General features: G+C 56.4%; 3 protein-coding genes across 3 annotated transcripts in view; 2 read left to right on the top strand and 1 right to left on the bottom strand.

Annotated features, from left to right (window-relative positions):
• Nucleotides 1-187: 187 nt before the first annotated feature.
• Nucleotides 188-2,701, top strand: YRDC (yrdC N6-threonylcarbamoyltransferase domain containing). Its single transcript, XM_088530983.1, has 6 exons — nucleotides 188-281; nucleotides 489-684; nucleotides 889-1,003; nucleotides 1,322-1,441; nucleotides 2,029-2,171; nucleotides 2,519-2,701. Exons 1-6 carry the CDS (start codon nucleotides 188-190, stop codon nucleotides 2,580-2,582), a joined length of 732 nt encoding a protein of 243 aa, XP_088387109.1. The 3' UTR covers nucleotides 2,583-2,701.
• Nucleotides 2,702-3,653: 952 nt separating this feature from the next.
• On the bottom strand, nucleotides 3,654-11,053 carry MANEAL (mannosidase endo-alpha like). Its single transcript, XM_088530984.1, is given in 6 exon segments — nucleotides 3,654-3,680; nucleotides 4,027-4,234; nucleotides 4,236-4,376; nucleotides 4,378-4,773; nucleotides 6,787-6,984; nucleotides 11,016-11,053. Coding segments are annotated over 6 exon segments (1,008 nt in total).
• An 8,680-nt stretch (nucleotides 11,054-19,733) lies between these two features.
• EPHA10 (EPH receptor A10) overlaps nucleotides 19,734-24,015 on the top strand; it is a 36,347-nt gene continuing 32,065 nt past the window's right edge. The window contains exons 1-3 of the mRNA XM_088531164.1: nucleotides 19,734-19,824; nucleotides 20,134-20,198; nucleotides 21,100-21,769. Of these exons, the coding sequence (XP_088387290.1) occupies nucleotides 19,734-19,824; nucleotides 20,134-20,198; nucleotides 21,100-21,769 (826 nt within the window). The remainder of the gene's footprint in view (nucleotides 19,825-20,133; nucleotides 20,199-21,099; nucleotides 21,770-24,015) is intronic.

Genomic DNA, 24,015 nt, shown 5'->3' on the forward strand with positions numbered 1-24,015 from the left:
TGGTCACGCCCCCTCCCACCCACGCCGCGGCCGCAGGCCCCGCCCTTGAGTCTGGTCACGCCCCTCCGCGTGCCAGGCCACGCCCCATTCGGCCACGCCCCGCACGTGCTCGCCCCGCCGCCGGAAGCGCCCTCCCGGCGGAAGCGGAAGTGGGTGCTCCATGCCGTGCGCGCGGCGGGCGCTGGCGATGGCGGCGGAGGCCCTGGCCGGCCCGGGCTGGCCCTGCGGCTCCCGCCTGCGGCTGCCGGGCGGCGCGGCCCAACCGGACCCCGACCCGCGCCGTGAGAGCGGGGCGCTGCGGGCGGCGGGGGAGAGAGGCCCGGGCCGGGCCGGGCGGTGGCGGGGGGCTGCAGGCCCCGGCGGGAGGCCCCGGGGCGGCGGTGGAGCTGGGTAGGGCCCCACGGGAGAGGCGGCCCGCGCGCCCCGGGGAGGGACGGGCCCGGGGCGGCTGCGGGTCCCGCCCCGCGCTGAGCTCCGCTCCACCACAGGTTGGCGGGAGGCGGTGGCGGCCGCGGCGGGCGCCCTGCGCGCGGGCGGGCTGGTGGCCGTGCCCACGGACACGGTGTACGGCGTGGCCTGCCTGGCCCAGGACCCGCGCGCCGTGCGCAGCATCTACAGCTTGAAGGGCCGCAACGGCAGGAAGCCGCTCGCCGTGTGCCTGGGCGACGTGGAGCTCGTGTACAGGTGAGCCCGGCCCTGCGGAGCCCCCGCGAGACGCTGAGCACGTGTGCGAGGCCACAGGGAACAGCCCCGAGCCCCAGAGCACCCAACTTCCAAAGGGCTGTTTGGGGTTCGCTCCGTGCTGGGGCAGATCCACTTCCCCCTTGGCGAGGGGCTCCGTGGCCGCCACGGGGTTTGTGCAGGAGCCGCCCCGTGCTCTGCCCTCAGGTACTGCCACGTGAACGTGCCGGACGAGCTGCTGCGGGACCTGCTCCCGGGGCCCGTGACCGTGGTGCTGCAGCGTTCAGACGAGCTCAACAGAGACCTGAATCCCTTCACCTCGGTAGGTCTTTCTCGGGGAAGGTGCCTGGGTGCATTCGCCTTGCGGCACGTTGGTTTTTGCACTCCTGCTGCAGTTGCTGCTATTCTTACGTGTGTTTTGTGTGTGTAGCTGTGATTAATGCTTCCTGGAAGCTGGGTCCTGTGCTGCTGTGCTCCTTGTGACCCATCTGAGCACCTTAGATGCTAATTCCTGAGAGCATGAGTGTGTGATTGCTTAGTGCTTTAGCATCACCTTGAAGCCAAGAGGGCCTTCAGCAATGCAAGATTAAGACGCAGTCTCTAGTCACGCCGTGCAAACCTGCTCTTTTCTTCCTCGTAGCTGGTTGGTGTTCGAGTTCCAAACCACCCCTTCATTCGGGAGCTGGCGCGGGCTTGTTCGGGGCCCCTGGCTCTGACGAGCGCCAACCTCAGCTCCCAGGCGAGCAGCCTGACCGTCTCGGTAAGGCTGCTTTTCCACCCTGCAAAGATTAGTGCCATCAACTCTCAGATTTTCCCATTGCCACACAGCTTTTATTAATAGAGGGAGGATTTCTTTGGCGCTGCTGTTCTCGTGTGGAAGTTTCTGGCCTGTAGTTAAACGAGCCTGCAGATCTGTGGTGTGCAGTATCTGTCTTGCTGTCATCCTTGTTTTAAAAACCAAGGGCAGAGCTTGAAAGAAATATTTAAAAGCTTCACACCCAGCTGAGAATTAATTTTGGTTTGATGGTGGTGGTATTTATTTGGGCATAGTACCAAAGGGACACCTTGTTCTCGTCCCCTGTATCTTGATAAGAGCTTTAGCTTTCTTGTGTGCGCTCTGTCAGCTGCTTTAATAAACATTGAGGCAGCTAAGAACCCCAGAGCCTGGGATCCCTTTGGAACTTTCTTTTGCCTGTAAGATAAATCTGTTCTCAGATGCCAAACTGGGGATGGGTTTGGGATGGCAAAAGCTGAGACTGCCTCCCTTGGTGCTAGAATGCCCGATATTATCTAGTAAATGTACTACAAACTGTCTTCTGGATTGTTAATTACCTCTGTCTTTTCCAGGAATTCCAAGACCTTTGGCCTCAGTTGTCCTTAGTCATTGATGGAGGCCCCATAGGGGACACTCAGAGCCCAGAATGTCGCCTGGGGTCAACTGTGGTCGATTTATCGGTGTCAGGGAGATTTGGCATCATTCGCCCTGGCTGGTGAGTGCTCTTTTCTAAATAGAACTGTAGCTTTTTCTTTATTGTAAATAAAATCCAAGCTTTAAGGTTAGGGTGGGTCTTGTTTTGCTGATTTGCCCATGATGATTGCCCGTGATTTGCCCGTAATCTTCATGTTGATGCTTTTTAGTTTAATTACTAGTATACTCAGAAACCCTGAAAAGAAATAGTCCAAAAGCTGAGCCCAGGAGACCCCAACTAGCAGTAGCGATATGAAACACCCTAATTCTTGTAGTTCCTGTTCTCCCAAATTCAAAATGCAATTTGCAGCCTTAGCTGAGTGTTGTTTCCCAGCAAATGCAGCTAAATATGTTTTTTTTTCCCCGCAGTGCACTGGCATCTACAGTGGAAATCCTGAGGCAGAAGTATGGCCTGGTACCAGAATCGTCTTGAGCCTTCGGCCCGAGGAAGCTCCGCGGAGCTGGTAGTGCTGGGCACTGTGTGCCCGCCCGTGCGCTCAGGAGGGGAGCGCTAATTACCTTGTTTAATGAGGTTCATGGATTGTGTCGGGCTGCTGGCACAGTGGTGGTCACGGGATGACGAGAGCAACAGTTACCGGTACCTCTCAGTGTCCTACCTGCTGTAGGCTGAGGAACCAACCCTGTATTTTTGCTGACCTCTTTGTGGTGTTGTACTATTTCCAAATTATTATTCCCTGTTGTGAATACAATCAAACCTGCTATTAAGGTGAAACTGTACATGCCTTAACAAATAAGGCATTCAGTTCCCAATCTAGATATGAGCTGCTTAGATCTGTTGGAAAACCTAACTTCTTTCTGATGGAAGAATGAAGCCAAGCTTTTAATTTAATCTTCAGTTTCTGATGTGGACTTTCCTCTCTTGATCTTGCTTTGGGAACAGTGTGAGGCTGAAGGATGAGGAATGGGGTCGATTGTTTCCTCTGGTATTTATTATTCAAGGAAAAGTCAAGCTTGTGGTGCTGTTGATGGTTTTAAAACTGGTAAGCAGCTTGCAGGATTTTGCTCTAAATACTTTTTTTTGGATGTTTTCTATCACATATGAAACACCACAGACATATGTGAATAGAGCATTCTTGCATGCATTGCTGCCACTTCTCATTTTATTGATACAGACAAGTATTAATTTTAATGCCTCATTTGGAAGGGCCCATGCATGTTTAACACCACAAAAATGGAAAGTTCCTGGGTGCTGACCTTCTTTCGAAGTACAGATTAATGATATTTTCAATGTAATTTTATTGCAAGTGTATTTCCTGGTTACTAAGAAGATAAAACAACTTCAGATGTTAATTTTCAAAACACAGAATGCTAAAGAATCCAGTATGAGCTTCTGGAGTGGGTCATTACATTTCCTCAGCTTCCAGCATGCACAGTAGATTAAATGGTCTGCATTCCAACTCCAGTTATCTTTAATTATTTGGATACAGCGGGTGGCAGGAACAACACCCAGAGCAGAACTCCTTGGCGTGACATAAAGCAAGGGCTACATAATTGTGTGGCTAAGTTTGACCTACAGGAGACAATTTCGAGGGCCCATTATTACTTTTTTCGTTACCTGATAGGGAAATGCTTTGAGCCAGCAGTGGAGCGAGGGGATGTGTGATCACTGCACGTAGTGGCCCAAGGGCACCGGGTGAAATACACAGGGGAGCCCAGGTAAGTTGTAGGACACCGTAGAGCACTGTAAGAAGAACGGAGCGGGTCTCCGTGAGCCAGCAGCCCCGTGGAGATCCCAGGAGAGCTGGGAAAGGGCTGTCTGTGCCCGCTCTGTGGGAGAGCAGGGCTGGACCCCTGCTAGAGAGGGCTCCTCTGCTCCTCATAACGCTTCCTCGCGGGATTTCCCAGCTGGAGCTCGCGCATTCCTCGGAGCACGTGCAGAGATGCCGTTTGCCGAGCGCGGCCTTCGCTCCTGTGGCTGCTCCTCCACGGCTGCTTTGTCCCTCGACGCTCCCCTCCGCGGCAGCTGCTCCGTAAGGGAAACGCTGCAGTGACACCAGCCCCTGCTCCTTCTCTTTGCTCAAGTGCTCTGCCCACCTGTGAGTCAGCTCCAAGTACACGTTGGGGAAGGTAGTCAGGATAAAGCTGCGTTGGGGTCTTCTTGGGCATCTCGATCTGGGTGCCTTCATGCCACTCATTGAAAGAAGTGTTTGAAACAATCTCTGGCCTGACCATGAGAGCAGCCTGCAGAGCTGTTTCACAGTACTTGACTGTTCCAAGTATTGTGGTTGCTCCAGGGGCGGATGCTCATGTCCATGTAGCCTGGGCCGACGCTGGGGATGAACATCAGGTTGTTGGAGCCGCAGAAAGTTTTGATTGCTTTGCAGTTCTGGTGGGATGAGGCAAAGGAGAAGCCGTTGGAGGTGAAGTAGGCGTACCTGCCTTCATAGCCTGCCGAGAGGATGTCGTGCTGGTGTCCCTCCTCCGCCAGCAGCGTGATGACCACAGCGTCGTACGCGGTGTTGCGCAGAGAGTGGGAGCTCGATGGCATGAGCAAATTGGCCCACGATTCAGCTAGTGTCGAGTAGGAGTTGTAGATGTAAAACAGTGGGAGGCTCCTGCTAGTGCTGGTCTTGTACTTATAGAAAGCTGCGTGGGATCCGTAGCTGGAGAGAGCACAGAGCCGTGTCGGTGATGGGGTAATGAGCCCCCAGCAGGGATTTTCACTGTAAGCCATGCATGAGGTGCAACCTGCTTTGCCTCCCAGGGACTCCTTGCTCAGAGCTCTTCCTTGGAGCCTTTAGCCCCCGGCACCATCACGAAGCGGGTGAGCTGTGTGTCACAGGGTGAAGTGGCGGGTGACGTTGCTCCTTTGCAGCACAGGCGGCTGCTGTAAATCACGTCTTTCCTCTGGCTCGCGGGTGTCCGCGGGCCATTGCAGTGATGTATGCGGTGCCGTTACTGTGACCATGGTGGTGTTGGCATTTGGGCACCGTCAGCACTTCTGGGATGCGCCAGCACAGAGCGAACACGAGGTGGAGGGGACAGGGTGAGAGGAATAGCAGCTCCTCACCGGGGAGCACTCAGCAGCTTCCTCTCACAGGGGAGCTCCTGCAGCACCACGAGGGACCCGCCGCCGCGCTGAGCGACAACCGCTGCCGGGAACGGGAGCGCGGGCGGCGCTCGGGGTTGGGAGCGCGGGCCGGCAGCGCCGTGTTTGGGATGCTGCAAGCTGTCAGGTGAAACGCGGGGTGAGGAGACGCTCCTCGGCAGTCAGCACATGCCGATGGGGCCAGCGGGTTGTGCTGGATGCAGAGACGCCTGCTTAGAGCTGGTAGGTGGAACTATAAACTCTTGCGGCAAGCGCTTCCTCGCAGGAACAGCACGGCCTCAGGGTGACTCTTCTGGTTGCAGCCCTCGTTGAAATCACGTTGGCGTGAGTCCTCAGAGCAGGAAAGACATGGGTTGCATATTGATTAGCACTTGACCTCCAAGCAAAAATGCATCTTCAGAGCCTCGTTAGCAGAGCCGGTTCAAGCTCTCATCACAGTGGTTTGAACGAGCATCGACAGGCCTGGGCTTGGGCAGGCTGAGAGGTGAAGCTGCTGAGTGCCCAGCCTTCTGCATCCCCTTTGAAACTATTGGGAAAAAAATAGAGCCAGGGGCTTGTGGCCAAGTAATCAGTTCTGGCAGTCGGGGAGCTCTGGGTAACCCTGGCTTCTCACCTGTGATCTTATCTAGTGATGTTTATTGAGCGCTTCCCTGTGCGCACCAACCTCATTCTTACCGCTGCCGTTGGTGGTTAGAGGCCTGTCGCTTTTCACGACCTTTTTTATCTTCTGCAGCTGCTCCACGGCAGCAGTGAGTGTACTGAGCATTTGTTACAGCAAATGTGGCTGGAGAAGCCTTTATTGTGGCTTTTTGGTTATGTTTTGGAGTGCTGGGGGAAGCAGGGCGTAAAATAAAGCTGCCTGGGAATGGCTGTTGTTACTACTAGGTGCTTTAGGGAGTGTATTTAATTATTTGGGGGAATGCAGGCTTTTTTTAAATAGCATTTTTAATATTTTAAATACATTTCTGGCCATCTGTAGATGTAACTGGGACTCGGTGCATCAGTTGTGGGCACGTGTTAACAGCCAGGGCTGCTGCTGTGACCACAGGTGACGCCTCAGCCAGAGGTGCCGGTGCCCAGAGAGAAGGGCCGGGCCGGTCTCAGGGGTCTGTCGGGGGACACTCTGCAGGGCCAGCGCATCCCGAGGGCTCCTGGCCACTCCAGACACTGATGGAGGCAGAGCAGAGAACGGATGGTTGGGGCAGCGGAGCTGGGGAAGGGCTGGAGCACAGACCTCGTGAGCAGCGGCTGAGGGAGCCGGGGTTGTTCAGTCTGGAGAAGAGACCTTATCGCTCCCTACAGCTACCCGAGAGGAGGTGCTGGTGAGGAGGGAGTCGATCTCTTCTGCGTAACAACTACCGTGGGACAAGAGGAAATGGCCTCAAGTTCCACCAGGCGAGGTTCAGGTTAAACGTTAGGAAGAATTTCCACATGGAAGGAGTAGTGAAGCATTGGAACAGGCTGCCCAGGGAAGTGGGGGAGTCACCATCCCTGGCAGTGCTCAATAAACGTGTAGATGCGGCGCTTAGGGACATGGCTTAGCAGGTCATGGTGTTGCAGGGCTTACCTGATAATCTGGAAGGTCTTTTCAAACCATGAGGATTCTCTGTTTCTGTCGCAGGGACATTCCAGCAGGGCAGGAGCTCCCTCCTTGTCCCGGCACTGCAGGAGGCTGCTGGAGCTCTGCTCGCCCGGAGCGGCCTCGGCCGGGAGCCACTGTCCAGAGCAGTTCCCTGCATCGTCCTGAGCTGCCGAGTGCTCTGTACTGGGGAGCAGAGCGAGGGCAAAGACCACCGGGCTGGGGCTAATTAAGCTGGAAACGTAACATTACAATTTGTAGCTGATTAGATCTTTCAAACAATGTTTATGTTCACCTCCTCCTGATTTATTCTCTTGCAGTGCCTTGACTAGGAGGTAGTTCACTGCGTGGGGAAGCGGTTCCAGATGGGGCACAGTCCGCCTCGCCAGGTGCTTGTGGCTCAGCATGAGGGTTTTTCACTGGCCGTGGTTAGAGCCAAGAGAATCAATCCTGTCCAGTTAGGCTGTTTTTGTAGGTAAAGGGGGATGCTGAGCTGCGGCACGATGTTTGCTGCAGAAGAATCTGCTTAGAACAGGAAAGGGCTGGGAAGCAGCATAGGGAAGGGGTGTCCGTGCGAGCACCCCGGTCTGTTGGCAGCGTTTGTTGCCTCCCTGCTCCCGCTCTGCCTCTCTGAGCCAGGACTTCTGCCTCGAGAGCCCTTTAACACCCTCCGAATGGGCTCTGGAGATTGCAGGGGCCCAAAGCTGCTCCTCCTCGCCTGCAGCCCGTGCATATCCGCTTACATTGTGCTGCCTTCATGCTAGTTGGCAGCTTGCAAATGCCCGCTCCTTGCCAGCGCTGCTGCCTTTTACTGATTGCAATCCCTTTTTCCTTGACCTTTCTTACAGGCGGCGAACAAAAGCGCAGCCAAGTGCAGCCTGTCCTTGTGCTAAACTGTGCAAGCAGCGTGCGCGGCAAAGCCAGCGCCTGCGGTTGCTGCTCAGGTAGGAGAACCCAAAAGAAGGGATTTTCCCCTGCAGGAACCGCGTCGCGGCCTGGGGCCCTTCCCAGGAGGCGTGAGCAGTGCAGAGCTCCGAGCACGGAGCGCTCGGAGCAGCGGGCGGACGGGCGACCCGGGCAAAGGGAGAGCTGCCACACGTAAATTCCCTGCCAGCCGGGAGCACCAGACAGCTGAGTTTTATGACTCGAGCAGAGCAATTGCTCATCTCCTTTGATGGAATAACAGCCTGCTCAGGTGGACAGCACGTCCTTTGCATAGGAAAGCAGTTTTAACCTTCTCCACGCTGCAAAAAGTCCTGTTCCCCTTCCCTCCCCGCTGCCTTTGCAGGCTCCTTCCCACCAGGGATGTGGAGGGGGGTGCCCTGTGCGGGGGCTTTGGCTGCGTCGGAGACGGGTGCTCGAGCGAGGCGCAGCCGCCGCTTGCAGGGCAGATAGCACCAGAGGTCGCGGGGGTTTCACTGCGGAACTGCTCAATTAACTATTCATTTAATTATATTTTGATTAAATTAGATCCTCTTTTTTTTTTTTTTTTTTTCATTTCACCATCAAATGATTCTCTGCATAATTAATGCCGGCTCAGCCTGGTGATTCGCTTGCTGCTGCGAGCGGATGGGGCTCCCGTGCCGGCTCCCGGCGCTTCTCCGGGAGCATCATCCCGCGGGAAGCGCCGCCTTTCCAGGGCTGCTCCGAGGGGCTCGTGGGGAGGGCGTTTGTGCCAGGGCTCGGAGCCCTCTTTGCATGGAGGCTGTCGGAGGGCTGGCAGGGCTCTGTCCTCCTCGTGCCATGGGGCTGGGCTGATGAGGGGGCTCCCAGTGGGAAACAAATTTAGCGAACCGCAAATTAGTCCGGAGATACGAGACTCCTCTTTGCAGCGCTGTCTTTCAAACCATTGCACCTGAAATTATCCCCACTGGAAATGCAGCTGGAAGATATTAATTAATTCACTGGGCTCCCCTATTAATTCTGCAGCCGTTCGCCTGCTGCGTGACGGTGCTGAGCGGTGCCAGCGGCCCCGGGCCCCACAGCCCCAGCAAGGGCTGGTTTCATTTCTCCCCTGGTCTGAAGTTGTGTCCTTTAATACCCCTCAGGCCCAACAAGCTTCCTGCAGGAAAGAGGAGCCTGAAGTGCTGAATCTGTGAGGATTTTGGGTTTTGGTTGTTAAAGATCATCTTTAAAGAACCACAGCGGGTGCTGGACGGTTGGTTTAATTATTCTGAGGAGTTTGGCCCAAATCCTCGACCTGTTGCAAGATGCATTTTTCCTGCCAGGACTTGGAGGGGAGCAGCTCAGTGCAGGTACAGGGGGTCATGGAGAGCCTCGGGAATGGTCTCGTTTCCAGCGGGAAGATTGCAGGAATCGGTAAAGCTCAAATCGATCACATGGGACACCCAGCCCTGTGCCTGTCCTGGCCAGCGCCGCTCTGAGCAACCTTTTCAACGCGATTCCAATTAGTCTAGTGCGTCTCCTGGTAATCCGGATCCCTGTTGTGCTGTCAGGCTCCATTCACATTTAATTTGCAGAGGTGCATATCTGGCAGCTTTTTTACTTAGCACAAAACTGAGAGGAAGATAGCAGTGATGGCAAAAATAATACAAGTTCATATCCTTTTTACCTTAAGGAAGGAGAAGAGATGCCAGAAAACTTAGCCAAATTTACATTTTAATGGGAAACGTTACGACTGCCTGCTCTAGGAGACACAAATTACTTTCCCGGTTAGACCCTGATGTGATACCGAAGAGCAGGGAATTAAATCTAGCAGCCCGCGATGCAATGAGGGGGATCTGCAGGAACGCGGCCGGTGCTGCCGCGTTGTGCAGGACGCCGGGGAGCCGAGGGCCAGCGGGGCCCGAGCTCCCCGCGCTCCCAACACCGGGTTTGGCAGATTTCCTGCATCCGTCGCTGCTGCCGGTCCCACGGGTTCCCCCACAGCTCCCTCTTTGCAGGTGCAATTGCCCCGTTCTGGGGTAACGACCCGGCTGGTGCGGTGGACGCGCTGGGGATTCGCCTGCTTCTGAGCTCATTTTTCGGATAATTTCTCCGCACCCGAAGGCGGCTGGTTTGACGGACACGTTGGATTCCTTCTCTCGGCAGCACTAGGCAAAGGGTTTTATTTGCATCAAATATTCTTGGCAGTAATGACCGAGGTGCCTGAGCAGTTGAACTGACCATTAATAATTCACACCGCTCAGCTCTCCAGCTACTTATTTACCCACTTCCGAAAGCTGCAGGTAATTATTGCTCCGTCTCGCAGGAGCTGGAGGCCGCGGCTGGCAGTGGGGCCTGGCAGGGCCTTTCCATGAGCACTGGCCTGTGGCCACCCCGGCTCTCGGGGCAAGTGGCAGGACAGGGACACAGTGGGTGACAGCAGGGGGGTCACTGGGTTCCGGAGGTGCCTGCGGCTCGTCCTGCCCCTCGGCTGGTGTCTCTGCAGCCGTGGGATCAAATCGTCACCATTGGGTGGCAAAGGCGTCGCTCACACGTGGGGACGGGGACCTTCGGAGCCGGTGCCACCCGCAGCAGCGTCGCCGCAGGAGGCTGGGCTGGAGCAGGAGCCCCACGCCGGTGCTGCTGGAGCAGGGATAAACCAGAGGTGACCTTCAGGAATCCATTGCTGCCGTGTGCGGAGCATTGCTGTGTCTCGGGGCCGCTTCCTGGGCCTCTCCCCGGGATGGCAGCGATTCCAATCTTAGAGCTGTAATAGGTTTGTCAGGGGCTGGGCAGTGATGAAGGGCAGCACGCGGGCGGCCACGGGGCCGAACCCGGAGCAGCTTCGGAGGAGCTTGGAGCAACTCGTCCTTGAGGCCCTGCTAACGTGGGCTTGGCCGGAGCGAGCGGCACCTTCCCCCAAAACTCTGCCAGGAGGGAGAAGCCTTTCTGAAAGCAACAGCGTCCCCTGATATTTCAGTTGTGAGGCAAAATTTACATTTTGATTTTGGAAATCGATAGCTGTTCACAAATAATTCTCCTGTGCTGCTGCAGGTCATCCATCAGCTTAGGGTCTCGGCTCGATAGGAGCCGTTATTGGGTTTGTGCTTGTTTGTTTGTTCAATACTAGCGGTTTATTCGGTTGCTCTTCAGGGCTGTGTTATAATGACAAATTACAGACTCCTGGGCCTTTGTTCCAAGTAATCTTCGGGAATCCAGATGGATGACATCGTTACAGTGCCGCAGATCCGGGCACGGGCAGTGGTGCGAACACCGGGCTCGACGCGGCCGCTCCACGTCACGGCCGGAGGTGGCAGGTCCCTAAGCCCGGCCTGGCGGCCACGCGGGTCTGCTGTGACACGTGGGCCATCACGGGTGGCGTTTGGTGGCAGCGGGTGTTTGACACAAACGTTTAACGCTGCGGCTGGGCTTCCGTGCGAGCCGGGGTAGCACTGCGGGGCCTGAGTCCTGGAGAGGTTGTTATTTGCCTGTGCCGCTGCTTTTGATTCCTGTTTAGGAAACCTGTAATTTTATTCAGGTCTCCTTTAGGACAAGCATGGTGAAATAAAGACGATCTCGCGTGTCAAAAGACTTTTAGCCTCCTGTAAATTCAGCAAAGGGGCAATTGGGAGAGCTCCTGCTCAGAAACGTTGCTGCAGGTCGAGAATCAAGAGGAGTTTGGCTGGTTCACCCAAGTGAAGGCCACTTGGATTTCCCATCCGCGGGGATGGGAACCAGGCTGAGAGATCCCAGCCCTGGGTGGGCTGCGCTGGAGAGGCCGAGCGAAGCTTCGGGCAGGCAGGAGCAGGGACCTGAAGTCACCAAGATCCTTCGGAGTCTGCAGCTGTTTGCCAGGCCGGGCCCCGTGCCATAAAGGGCGAATTACCTGTGCAACTCCTGAAAGAAATTACTTGATTAGTAATTATCGGCGCAGAGCACTTGGGGAGCCTCTGCGAAGCGTGAGGACGGGCTGCTTCATTGGAGCTGCCTGTCAGTTTTGTCGTCTAATTATAAAACTGTTCAATGCCAGGGCCCTGGACAGAAAGAGGAAAAAAAAAAAAAAAAAAAGCTCGGTTTAATTGTGTTGGTTGTATTTTGTAGCACTAATTACTTGCTTAGCAATTAATGTTCCTGCGGCTGATGGGGAGCTGCCAGGGCCTTGGCTCGGGACACAGCTCCGTGCTCCGGCTCGCTGAGCTCCTGCTCCAGCCATGGCCAAACGTGGATCCGGCTGTGGAAGGAAATCGGGAGAACTGGAGAGCTGGGCAGAGGCATGAGCTGGGAAAGGGGCGTTTTGGGCAGCGGGAGGTTGTTTTTCTCCATGCGGAGAGAAACCTCCTGCCATCCCAGTTGTCTGCAGCGAGAGGGGACAGCGAAAGCGCTGCAGCCCATGGGGACGTGTGGGGCTGGCGGTGGCCAGAGCCCGGGGGCATCCAGGTGTCCAGGCTGGCAGAAGGTCTTGGATGTTCCACCTGGGCTCAGCACGTGCATAAATCAAAATCTTGATGCAAACTTTAGCAGCATCCATAAATTCTTCATTTATCATTATTAAAGTTATGTCAACATTCAAAAATTGATTTATAGCTGGTAATTTAGATCATGAATTGTTTCTGATACAGTAAACTATTCATATCCAAAGTCCATCATGCAGCTTTCTGCATATTAGGAATTAATGACTCATAAAAGAGGGCCCGGAACAGACTGTTGGTGTGAATGAGGGGAACACTTGGAGTGTTGGTATTTCCCTGCTGCAGCAGTGCCCAGGAATCGCTGATAAAGAGCTGATGAGAATGTAGAGAAGATGGGGCCAAACTCTTCTCGATGTGACCAGTGACAGGACAAGGGGCAATGGGTACAAACTAAAACCCAGGCAGTTCCATCTCCATGTGAGGAAGAACTTCTCTCCTGTGAGGGTGCCAGAGCCCTGGCACAGGCTGCCCAGAGAGGCTGTGGAGGCTCCTTCTCTGGAGATCTCCAACCCCCCGGATGCCGCCCTGTGCCCCTGCTCTGGGTGTCCCTGCTGGAGCAGGGGGTTGGACTGGGTGATCCCTAGAGGTCCCTTCCAACCTCATCCATTCTGGGATTGTGGGATTCTGTGGTGGGCAGGGCTGCCCCAGCCGCTGTCCGCTGCCACCATCTACTGCTCCGCTCCTCAGTTCCTGCAATACGTGCATTAAATCTGCAGCGTTCTGCCCTGGCAAAGCTTTGAGGTCCTTTATCTTCAGGAAAGACCATCTGCTGCTTCAACACCATGGAAACAGCTTTCTGCAGATAAAAACTTTCGTTTATCATTTTAACTTAGTATCAAGTGCCATTAAGTCAATAATTTATCGTGCCGTTTACAAGGTATTTCTCCAAGTGTCTAGTGCGACTGTTGTATTTTTCTAATGTTGTAGTGATTTTTGCGTTTGTGCAAGTGCCACAGAATTGACGTTATGCAGCGAGACAGATTGTCCCATCCTAAGCAGTGTCTCACTGTAAGGAGCAACAGCTGCTAAATGGATACGCTGTGTTGACATCCCTTCGTAAATAAAATATTAAGTTCGGCGATAAAACTCTTTGAACATCTAAATTAAATGGACTCAAAGCTTAAATCATCAGTTAAATGCGAACCCGCCTGGATACCACCCTGTGCCCCGTGCTCTTGTGTCCCTGCTGGAGCAGGGGGTTGGACTGGGTGGTCTCCAGAGGTCCCTTCCAACCTCAACCATTCTGGGATTCTGTGTAATAAAACCTCTGCTCACCTGCTGTGACATAAACTATTGTATTTTGGTTAAATTATTGCAGAGAGATTGGAGTGTTACGGAATGTGCGACATTATCTCTAATAAGCAATTATATTTCATAATATAAATTAATTGAAATTTTACACTTAAGCCACGTAGCTAATTACAGACCTTTTAGCTTAACAAAGACAGAATGCGGAAAGGAATAATACATACAGGAATTATTGAGTTAAGCAGGATGTAATGTGCATTCAGGGCTCGCTTAGGACGATCTGGGTCAATTCTTAATTACTTTGCAGCTCCCTGAAGCCGCCGCGGCAGCCGGCAGCTCCGTTCCTGCCGCCCCTGCCCGGGGAACCTCCGTTGCGGCCGCTGGGTGAGCGGGTGCCCCGGGCCGGGTCCCTAGCAATTCCCTCCGGTGTTTGCTGGAAGGAAAACGCCCTGGGAGGGGTTTTCCAGGGGCAGCGGTTTGCAGGGTTGTGCAGACAGGCCCGAGGCCCTCGTGCGCGGTGCTCCAGGGCAGGCGCTCGCGACCTTCTGGAGAGCAGCTCTGCAGAGAGGGACCTGGGCGTTGTGGTGGACGACAAGTTGACCATGAGGCAGCAGTTGCCCTCATGGCCAGGAAGGCCAATGGGATCCTGGGGTGCGTTAAGAAGAGCATCTCTAGCAGGTCGAGGGAGGGGATCCTGCCCCTCTACTCAGCCCTGGTGAGGCCACATCTGGAGTATTGTGTCCAGTTCTGGGCCCCACAGGACAAGAGGGATGTGGAGCTGCTGGAGAGAGTCCAGTGCAGGGCTACGAGGATGATCAGGGGCCTGGAACATCTGCCCTATGAGGAGAGACTGAGGGAGCTGGGCCTGTTCAGCTGGAGAAGAGAAGGTTGAGAGGGGACCTGAGCAGTGTCTAGAAGTACCTCAAGGGAGGCAGTGAGGAGGATGGTGCTGGTCTCTTTTCAGTCGTGGCCACCGACAGAACTAGAGGTAACGGCCACAAACTGAAGCACCAGAAGTTCCACAGGAACTTAAGGAAACACTTCTTGACAGGGTGAGGGTGCCGGAGCACTGGAACAGGCTGCCCAGAGAGGTTGTGGAGTCTCCTTCTCTGGAGATCTTCAAACCCGCTTGGACGCAGCCCTGTGCCACGTGCTCTAGGTGACCCTGCGTGTGCAGGGGGTTGGACTAGATGATCTCTAGAGGTCCCTTCCAACCTTGAGCATTCTGTGATTCTATTCTATGATTCTATGACCCTCGGAAGCCTCGTCCCGCTGGGCTCCTAGAGGCGCCTCCTGCCCTCGGCGCGGCGGAGAGGAGGGGACCGAGGGCGGGACGCGTCGTCCCCAGGCGGGACGGGGCCTCCCGCTCTGCCTCTGCAGCAGGAGCTGCTGCTGCCTGGGGCCTCCAGCAGCAAAACGTGATTCCTGCTGGAGAAAGCGGAGCCGCTGGTTGCGCGTCGGCTCCGTCCCCAGCGTTGGGGTTGTGCTTCGCGCCGCGCAGGGGTGGGATTGGGATTAAGCAGCGCTCTCCCTGCCCGTTCCAGGGCTGTGCTGCTTGGCAGCTGCTCCGCTCCTCGGATAATTATGTCAAAGCCTGGGCTGCCATCGAGGGCCTCTGACCATCTGCAAGTGGAGCTGCTGCTTTGCAATTACTGGCACTGGCAAGTGATGTCCTCTCTCGTCCAAACTTGGGCTTGCTGAAGGATATTGGAAGAATTAGTAGATATGTTTCCCTCTAATCCTGTCCCAAGAGGCAGCAAAATCAAACTAAAAAGTGACAGATCATGTGCTGTTGTTTTAGGCAATAACCTGACAGTATTAACAAAGGCTTTTATCATGCTGGGGGCTGCGCTGATTTAGTGAACAGAATATCCAAGGTAACAAAGCCAGATGAATTAAAAGCTTAGCAGCCTGAGGATGTATTATAGCACAGCAAATTCTTCTGGAACTTGTCTGGGCTCTTCCAGCGGCTCTGGAGAGCGAGAGCCCTGCCGGGAGCGTTACCCTTCCTTGGGGAGGCTCCATGCCCGGGTCCCTCCTCCGAGGAGGGAGGTGTTGGGAAGGACAGGCTGGGTGCTGCGGTGCCGGCCCCTTCCCTCGTGGGCTTCAAAAATGCAGGAAATGGCTTTTTGCTCTCTTTATTTTAGTTGGTGTGTGATGAGCCCGATCGTATAAATTAATGGGCTGCATTTACGACGCTCGTACGCCCGTGTTTGTAACTGGGATGAATGAGCAGCACTGGGGAGGAACAACGAGGAGCAGTGGCTTCCCAGAACCGGCCCGGGCCCGGCTCTTCTTCCTGGAGCGTCTCTGCGCTTGGATCTAACATCCCGGGGGAGAAGGGGAGGCCAAAGCACCCTGGTGCCGGCTCTCCGGGGCTCCGGGACCGGCTCTCTGGAGCTCTGGAACCAGCTCTCCGGGGTTCCGGGACCGGCTCTCCGGAACGGTGCTGCCGAGCCGCTGGCGCGGGGCTCCGGCAGGCGGATCGGTCGCCACAGAGGAGGGTATCGGCTCCGCGCATTCCGGATCAGGCTGTAATTACTCTTCTCTTTCAGTCCCTGTAATGACAACTGACAGAGCCGCTCAGCACGCGTCTCTGCTGATGCTTGTTTGGAAGGGGAAAAGGAAGAAAGCCTTTTATTCCAAAGAGCGTGAGCAGCTGCCTGTGATCACAGGCCAGCGACAAGCAACGCTGGAGCCTTTGCGGGTGGGAGCTGCTGCTCTGGAAGCGCCGGCTGCTCCTCCGCGAGCTCCGCGCCAGCCCGGCCGCGTCCCGGTGCCTGCCGGGCCCGGCGGTGCCCGGAGCTCCCTGCTCCCGTGGGACACCCGCTCACACGGAGGCTGGAATCATCCCATCCAGCAGCACCTGGATGGTCCCGGACCAGCCCCAGACCACCCAGATGGTGTTTCCAGGTGACATGCCAGGACATTTATGGGTCTCTTCAAAGGTTTTCTCCTTTACAATTCTTGATGAGCAGATAAAAGGCCCATTTCTCCTTTTAATGGAGTCTCTGATGTTGATGGCCTTCCTCCAGCCAGATTAAGTTGCTTTGGCCGGTTTTATTTTAATAGGAGATGATTGAGATGCGTCTGGCCGGGTCCACAGCTGGCTTCTAACACGTCCCGCGATGCCCTTGCCAGCAAGAACCTTCCTGGGAACAAACATACGGGAAGGTCGGAAAAGCTTCTCCATCTCCCTGGTTCTTCCCTGCTGCAGGTGCATCCCGGGACCGGCCAAGGGGGCAGTGACCACGGGACGGGCGCTGGGGCTGCCGCTCCTTGAGCACAGCTGGATCCCGCCATCCCAGGGCAAATCCCAGCGTAAATCCATGGGCTCCCGGGCTGTGCGGAGCCGGGCGGGAGGCGCGGGGCTGGCGCCGCTTCCCGCCTTTCCTGGCACACAGGCCCCAGCCCGGCGTGCAGCAGCCTCTGACGCTGTCTGGGGTCTTGTTTCATTAGCAAAGGGCCGTTTCTGCAGTTTGTGTGCACGCTTCTCGATGCTAAACGGCCCTGGAAACTTATTGTCTGCTTAACTACCTTTTAATTAAAAGTCAGGGATATTAGAAAGGAGAAATCAATTCCTGTCACAATTAAGCCTCGGTTTGAACAATCGCAGAGTGTTTCAGCAGAGGATCCTCTCGGACGTATTGATCTGTATTGCCACAACGTCGGCTTTATTACCGCGGCTCGGACGCTCTTAAATGAACATTTCACCTGCATTTCGCGGGTCCCTGGCAGGGCAGGGAGGAGCGCGCGGCCTCGTGCGGAAGCGACGGCGGCAGCGCAGGGAGCCGGCACCGGAGCGGGAGCAAAGCAGCCTGATTAATCAAAATCTAAAATGATGAAGGACTTTTCTTTCAGCTGAAAGAGATGTCCCAGTTATGGTTTCTCTGACCTTTAAAAGTTCTTGAGAACTAGGGGGTCTTGGAGGAAAGAAAATTGATTTCTCTTGGTTTCTTTTGTACCCCGGGGCAGAAGGCGGATTCAAAGAGGCCCTCACGCGAAAGGTCAGCGTCTCTGGTGCTGCCGTTCCTAATAAGATGTCTCAAGGATGAAGCAGAACACTCAGATTCCAGCCCGGAGCAGCTGCTGGTCCCATCTGGGCCAGAGGGACCATCTGCAGCCCGGAGCAGGAGCACTGGGGGCCCTGGGGAGCAGGGCCGTGTCCGTGCGCGGCATGTGCAGCCTGGGAAAACCAGGGTGCGAGCGAAGTGCTTGGAAGGAAGGGAAATAGGAGGGCAAAGGGGGAGGACGAGCCCGTCGCCTCTCCCGTTAGCCCGCGCGGCACCCGGCAGGCTCCATCCGAGCCGCCGCTCTCGGAGCGGTGCCGCTGCTCCCTGGCTCTGCGGTGCCGGCGCCGTCCCCGCACCGGAGCCATCCTTCCGCGGGATCTGTGCTCCCGAGGGATCAGTCCCCCCTGCTCTACGGCTAACTGGGGCCGTGTTGGGTCTCACCCTGCACTGGTGTTGCCATCGCGCAGGCTGGGATTGAACACGCTGTCGCTCCCGGCTGTCCAGCGCGGATAACGCGGTGCTCCCCCCCGTTCCTGCGCCGCCGGGCTCGTTAGGAAGGTTTGGGGGTAAATTAGTCTGTGTGGGATCGCGAGCAGCTCCACTGCGCCCATTGAGAGCTCTGGGGTCTGGATCCAGAGCGGTGGCTGAGCTGGATCTCCAAGTGGCTGAGATGGAGCAGGGAGGCCCTGGCAGAGCACACGGCAGAGCCAGCGAAGCCTCCCCATCCCGCCGGGCTCTGGGTGCGGAGCTGCCCCAGCCCCGTGGTCCCAGGAGCAGTTGGGACGATGGCCCAGGCGCCGCCGGTTCCCTGGTAAGGCACAAAGAGCCTGCTGCGAAATTATGTCCAGTGCCGGTGAAAATGAGGCTCCTAATGACAGCGCTTCAAAGAGAACAGCTGCAAATCGCCGTGATTGCAACGAAACCAGCCGGGAGGCCGGGGAGAGCAGAGCAAAGCGGGGGCAGCTCCTTTGCTGAAATCACGCGTAATCGGTCACTCAATTGGGCTGCTGGCCGTTCGCAGCACCGTGCCGGCGCTGCACCGCCATTCCCACCCGGAGCCGCGCGCGCCGAGGCCCCCGTGGAGGCTGAGCGCGGGGGAGGCCGCCAGAGCAGAGGCCCGGCCTGCAGAGCAGGCGCCGAGGCCAGCCCTGGCTCGGGGGGCTGCCCCCACGCTGGGTCTTTGGCCCCGTTTCTTGGTGGCTGCTGCTTGCAGGGGTGGCCCGGGGACCCGCACGGGGCTCCGCCGCGGCGGCACCTGCGGAGTTTGGGCTTTGGTGCTGGCGGCGCTGCTGGGCAGGGGGCATCGGAGCTGACAGCGCTCAATCCCAAAGTCAATCTGTTTACTCTAAGTAACTGGACGTTAATTAGCACTGAATTACACCCGGATTCCTCGGGAGCTCTGAATTACTTCCCATTAGCACCAAACGGTTTCCTCTTGATTAACGTCACCCAGGCGAGTGCGGAGCGCCCCGGCGCCGGCTCCGTCGGCTCCGTCGGGACACCAGGTCGCTCCCATGGACTCATGCACCCCGTGAAGGCGCCCTCAGGCACACGCGGCTCTGCCCCCGCTTGGCTGATCACACAGACAGCTGCCTTAAAGGTCAAGTGCCAGGTTTTCCTCTTCTCCTGCGAAAAATTCATATGCAAAAGCAAACACAGAAGTTAACGCAGCGTGAAATTGTTGTGCAGTTCCGCGTCTTTAATGACAGCTAGACATCACTTTTCCTCCTGTGTGGCTTGACAAATCAGCAGTGATAATGCTGTTTTCCTGAAAGGAGGGTCGTAAATAATCCCCGCGCTGCTTCCTGGCCTGTGGCAGGACGGAGGCAGCGCCACAGTGGTGGTGACTCGGGGCCCCAGTGGCGGGAGCCCCAGAGGGAGGTGGCGGTGGTCCCAGCAGAGCACTCCAGCCCTGGTATGGAGTGCTCTGGCCCAGGCCCACCGCAGCGCTCTGGCCCTGGCACAGCACTCCCTGTGCAGATGGTGGCGCAGCTGCCGTCAGTAGGCTCCAGAGTGAACGTCCCGCCCCCCCGAGGGGTCCCCCAGCCGGCGCGCCCCGCCCCCGCGCTCTGACTGGCTGGCCCCCTCCTTGGCCACGCCCCCGAGCAGAGCGGCTCCGGAGCCGCCGCCCCGCCCCGCCAGGCCCGCTGCCGATTGGCCGTCGCGGCGCGCGGCCCCGCCCCTCCGCCGCCCGCCGCCGCCGCTGAGTGGCCGCTCGGGGCCGCGCCCCGGGCGCTGGTTGGCCGCGGCGCGCGGGGGGCGGCGCGCGGCGGGATGAGCGCGGCGGCGGCGCGGGGCGCGCGGAGTCGGCGGCGGCGCCATGGCGACAGCGCGCGGCGGCGGCGGCGGCGGGTTCCCCCTGGCGCTGCTGCTCCTGGGCGCGCTGCGGCCCCGCGCCGCCGCCGAGCAGGGTGAGCCCGGGGAGCGCGGGGCCGGGAGGGTGGGCGGGGTGTCCGCAGCTCCGGTGGCACCGCGGGGCCGGTTCCGTGTCTGGGGGGCTCCATCTCGGGACGGGCGCAGAGCTCGCTGCGCCCTCGGGAAACGCCCCGGCGCGCGGCGGGCGGGCGCGGGGCTCCGGGCGCCGCTTCCCTCCGGCAAGGCGGGAGCCGGCGGCGGGTGGCGGCTGGAGCGCGGGCTCTGCCCCGCTCCCCGCGGCTCGGGGGCGCCCCGCGGCGCGGCCGGCCGCGCTCACCCGCTGTCCCGTGTGTTGCTCCCCGCAGTCGTCTTGCTGGATTCGAAGGAGTCGCAGGCGGAGCTGGGCTGGACCTCGCATCCCTCGAACGGGGTAAGAGCCGAGGCGGGAGCGGCGGCCTCCCCCGCGCTGCAGCCCCGGGCCCTGCCGCCGCCGTCCCCGGGACCCTGCGGTGCCCAGGGCTGCACACAGGAACGTCCCTGCCCGGTCCCTGGGACCCCGGAGCCTCCGGCGCTGCGGTGTCGGGAGAGTCGTGACTCCAAAGAGCATCTACCTGTCTCCATTCTGCAGCGTTCAAAAGTTGCAGCTTTCCCGGGAATGGCAGAGGAGGCCGGGGAGCTGCGGAGCGGCTCCTTGGTTTGGATGTGGCCTGGCAGCCCGGCACGGGCACGCGTGTTCGTCAGAGCCAGGCGCCCCGGGGAGCCGCGCGGAGGGGAGGTATTGATCCTAGCAATGCGACAAACATGGAACACCTGCTCAGAATGACTTTTACTCACAACAGGCTGATAAATGGCAGCAAGTTAAGGCTTTGCGTTGCAGTTTGTAAACCAGTTTCATCTCTTTGGGGATTTCTTGGGGTCTCTGAAGAGCCTTGTGATTAGGATGGGATTGTCAGGAGCTTGGAAGAGGAAAGAAGATCCATGGCACGTGTGGGTATGGCAGACTGGCTCTTCAGCAGGTGATGTCTCTGGTTTAGTGTTAGACCCTGTTTTAGAAGGTTGGATATATCAGTTCCTTCTTGTTGTCTCTTGCCGAATTTACCTCTGCAGAGAGCTCAGCTGCTAGATGATGCTGCAGCACAGCTGTGTTATTACGATTTGCGGTTTGGGTGGATTAAGGACTTCTAGTGTCTATGATGTAATGGCCTGTGGGTGGAGAGGCTTTTAGTGGTGGTATTTATAGCTCTCTCAGCACTATGGGTTCCTGCTCAGAAGGTTGGTTCTTGGTAATGGCAGCTCTTGACATGTTACAGTCCTTTGTGTTCCTTTCACAGTGGGAAGAAATCAGTGGCGTCGATGAGAATTACAAGCCCATACGTACGTACCAAGTCTGCAATGTCATGGAGTCAAACCAGAACAACTGGCTGCAGACGGGCTGGATCGCCAGGCGGGACGGCCAGCGCATCTTCATTGAGCTGAAATTCACCCTGAGGGACTGCAATAGCATCCCTGGCGTGATGGGCACCTGCAAGGAGACTTTCAATCTCTACTACATCGAGTCTGACTCTGACCTGGGCCCCAGCGTCCTTGAAAGTAAGCACACAAAAATAGACACCATCGCTGCTGACGAGAGCTTCACGCAGGGGGACCTGGGCGAGCGCAAGATGAAGCTGAACACGGAGCTGAGGGAGATTGGACACCTGAGCAAGAAAGGCTTCCACCTGGGCTTCCAGGATGTGGGCGCCTGCGTGGCCCTGGTTTCCGTGCGGGTCTATTACAAGATGTGCCTCGCCACGGTGCGGAACCTGGCGGTCTTTCCGGACACCGTGGCAGAAACGGCCTTTGTGACTTTGGTGGAAGTTAAGGGCACTTGTGTCAACCACTCCGAAGTGGACCTGGATAATCCTCCTCGGATGCACTGCAGCGCGGAGGGAGAGTGGCTGGTCCCCATAGGGAAATGCACGTGCAGTCCTGGCTTCGAGGAGAAGGACGGGGCATGCGAAGGTAAAAACAGCCGTTAATCTGCTGTGGCAATCGTTATCTTCATTATCTGTTCTAGTTTATGCTGCTGCTAGATGCTTCTGCCTCCCTGCTGCTGGTTTGGACAAGTGGAATTGCCTTTCGTCAGCTGTATGGATCTGTTGGTTGCAATTTTCTCAGCTAACAGCCAAAGCTTAATTTGAAGGGTGGCAATTGGGTAAATGGGTTGCATTAGCGGTAGCGCAGTGTTGACTAGGAGACGTGCCAAAGCTCTGCTGTCATCAGGCATTTCTCACAGCTTTAAGCATAACTATAAAGTTACTCTGGAACATTAATATCCCCGTTGTCAAGCGTTAAACACAACTTAATAATTCAGTGAGTCTACATCTTGCAAGGTTACCCTTAATGACAGCTGTAAAAAGGGATATAACCTTTGCCTTACCTGGTGTCACTCAAATGAATTCTGTGACCGTTTCAGTCTTGCTGTCAAGCAAAGGCAGGAGCCAAGTGTGACAGCAGAGTGGGTGGGAGCCGGGGCCGGCGTCTTCCTTACAGCCACTGCTTGTAAAAGCCCTTGAAGAGGGCAGTACCCGCTGGGTTGATGCCAGCTCCCCGGGCACCCTCTCCCGCTCGGGTTTTGGGCGCTCTCCTTCCAGTTTGGTGGGGTCTTCACCACCACTGCACGCAGTTGGATGTCAGAGCAGCAGCCTGCTCCCTGCGCAGCGCGGGAGGAACCTCCTGGGCTCGGTGTCTCTGCACCCAAGGAACGGCCGCTCTTTCCTACTTGGTGAGCACCAAGTGACTTTTTTTTTTTTTTTTTTCTTGGAAAGATATAATTAGTTAATTATTTAGACATGGGGAAATACAGTGGCAGGTGTTGCATTACTGTCTTAGCGGTGTGTGCAGGGGAAGTGTCTGTGTTCCTGCCCCAGTAGGAAAGATGCTCTAGGATGAGGAGACTTCAGGTCACCAGCTACAGTGTGTTTGAGGGTAATATTTATTTTCTTTCCTTTTTTTCCTTTGTGGAATAAGTCATGCCTGAAAACCCTTTTTGCTACCTCTGAGCAACGCAGTATCTTGGGCTTTTGCGAATAGGCTAGTCTGGCTGCAGTCGCTTTAACTCTACTGCTGTAAATATTTTGTTGGTGTAGGAGGGGAAGCATCCTTAAATCCTGGCTAAAGAGGACCTAGGGGAATGTGTAAAACCAGTCTGTTCTGTGTTTGCTGGGTGTTTGCGATGTGGAGATGGAGGCCGCTGAGACTGCCGTGGCTTTGGGCGGCCTCGGTGCCCTGTCCTGGAAGCACAGGGACACGCGCTGGGACACGCGGGGTGCCGCGGCGTTGGCTCGTTAGCAAACCTGCTGAGAGGAATTCAGCTGAATGAGCCCAAACAGCTCCGTTGCTTTCAGATGCATTTGCACACCACGGCAGCGAGCTTTGCTGGGGAAGCAGATCTGGCTTTAAGGAGCTACTTAAGCTTTGCTTGCTTAAATTGTGCTACCTGCACCACCTTCCTCCAGAAATCTGGAAAACCTGTAGCAGCAGTGTGTAGTGGTTATTCACTTAGTGCCCTCTGAAAAAGACCTTATTAAAAGTATCGAATTGGAATCTTGGTGTTGTTCATTGCTTCAGTGCTTGTGTGGCAGCTCGCCATGCTTTCCCCATCTGTTTGGAGTGGGGATTTACATAGTGAGTCCCAGAAGGCTTTTGCTAATGTTTCAGGTTTCTCTGTGTTGAGTTTAAATAATTCATAATCTCTAAGGAGAAATATTTGAAGTAATTTAATGGACATAATTAAGATTTTTTTTTCCTCCCTCTTAACAGAAAGCAGGTCATTAGTTGCTCTCTGTGGAGCTGTGTCTGATGTCTGGTCAAATATCAGCAAATAGTTTTTAAGAGTTGAAAAAAAAATTAAAGGTTCACATCACATAGCAGTAAGTGAATAACTTTACAAGGTTTCTGGTGAGAATGTGCACGGGTGCAGGAAGCTTCCGACAAGGACAAAAGCGGTGGATTTAGAGGCAAATAGAGTGGGTGGCTGTTTGAGGCTGGCACAGAGCCCCCGGCGTGGGTGCTGTGGTCTGGTGGAGGGCACCTGTGTGGGTGAAGGGCTGCTGTGGAGCCGGCCTCCCCCTGGCCTTCCATGGGTCCCAACATGGCCAAGATGGTGGAGGCCAGGTTGCCACAGAGCCGGCCTCCCCCAGCCTTCACGGGTCCCAAGGTGGCCAAGACCGTGGAGGCCAGGTTGCCACAGAGCCGGCCTCCCCCAG

The sequence above is a fragment of the Tinamus guttatus genome, unplaced genomic scaffold (assembly GCF_059628265.1).
Source record: "Tinamus guttatus ecotype Peru unplaced genomic scaffold, ASM5962826v1 Tinamus_guttatus_pri_ptg000397l, whole genome shotgun sequence".
Classification (NCBI taxonomy): domain Eukaryota; kingdom Metazoa; phylum Chordata; class Aves; order Tinamiformes; family Tinamidae; genus Tinamus; species Tinamus guttatus.

Coding starts and splice junctions, on each gene's coding strand:
- YRDC (XM_088530983.1), top strand. CDS start 188: ATGGCGGCGGAGGCCCTGGCCGGCCCGGGCTGGCCCTGCGGCTCCCGC. Junction 1,004..1,321: donor ACCTGAATCCCTTCACCTCG/GTAGGTCTTTCT, acceptor TCTTCCTCGTAG/CTGGTTGGTGTTCGAGTTCC. Junction 2,172..2,518: donor GGCATCATTCGCCCTGGCTG/GTGAGTGCTCTT, acceptor TTTTCCCCGCAG/TGCACTGGCATCTACAGTGG.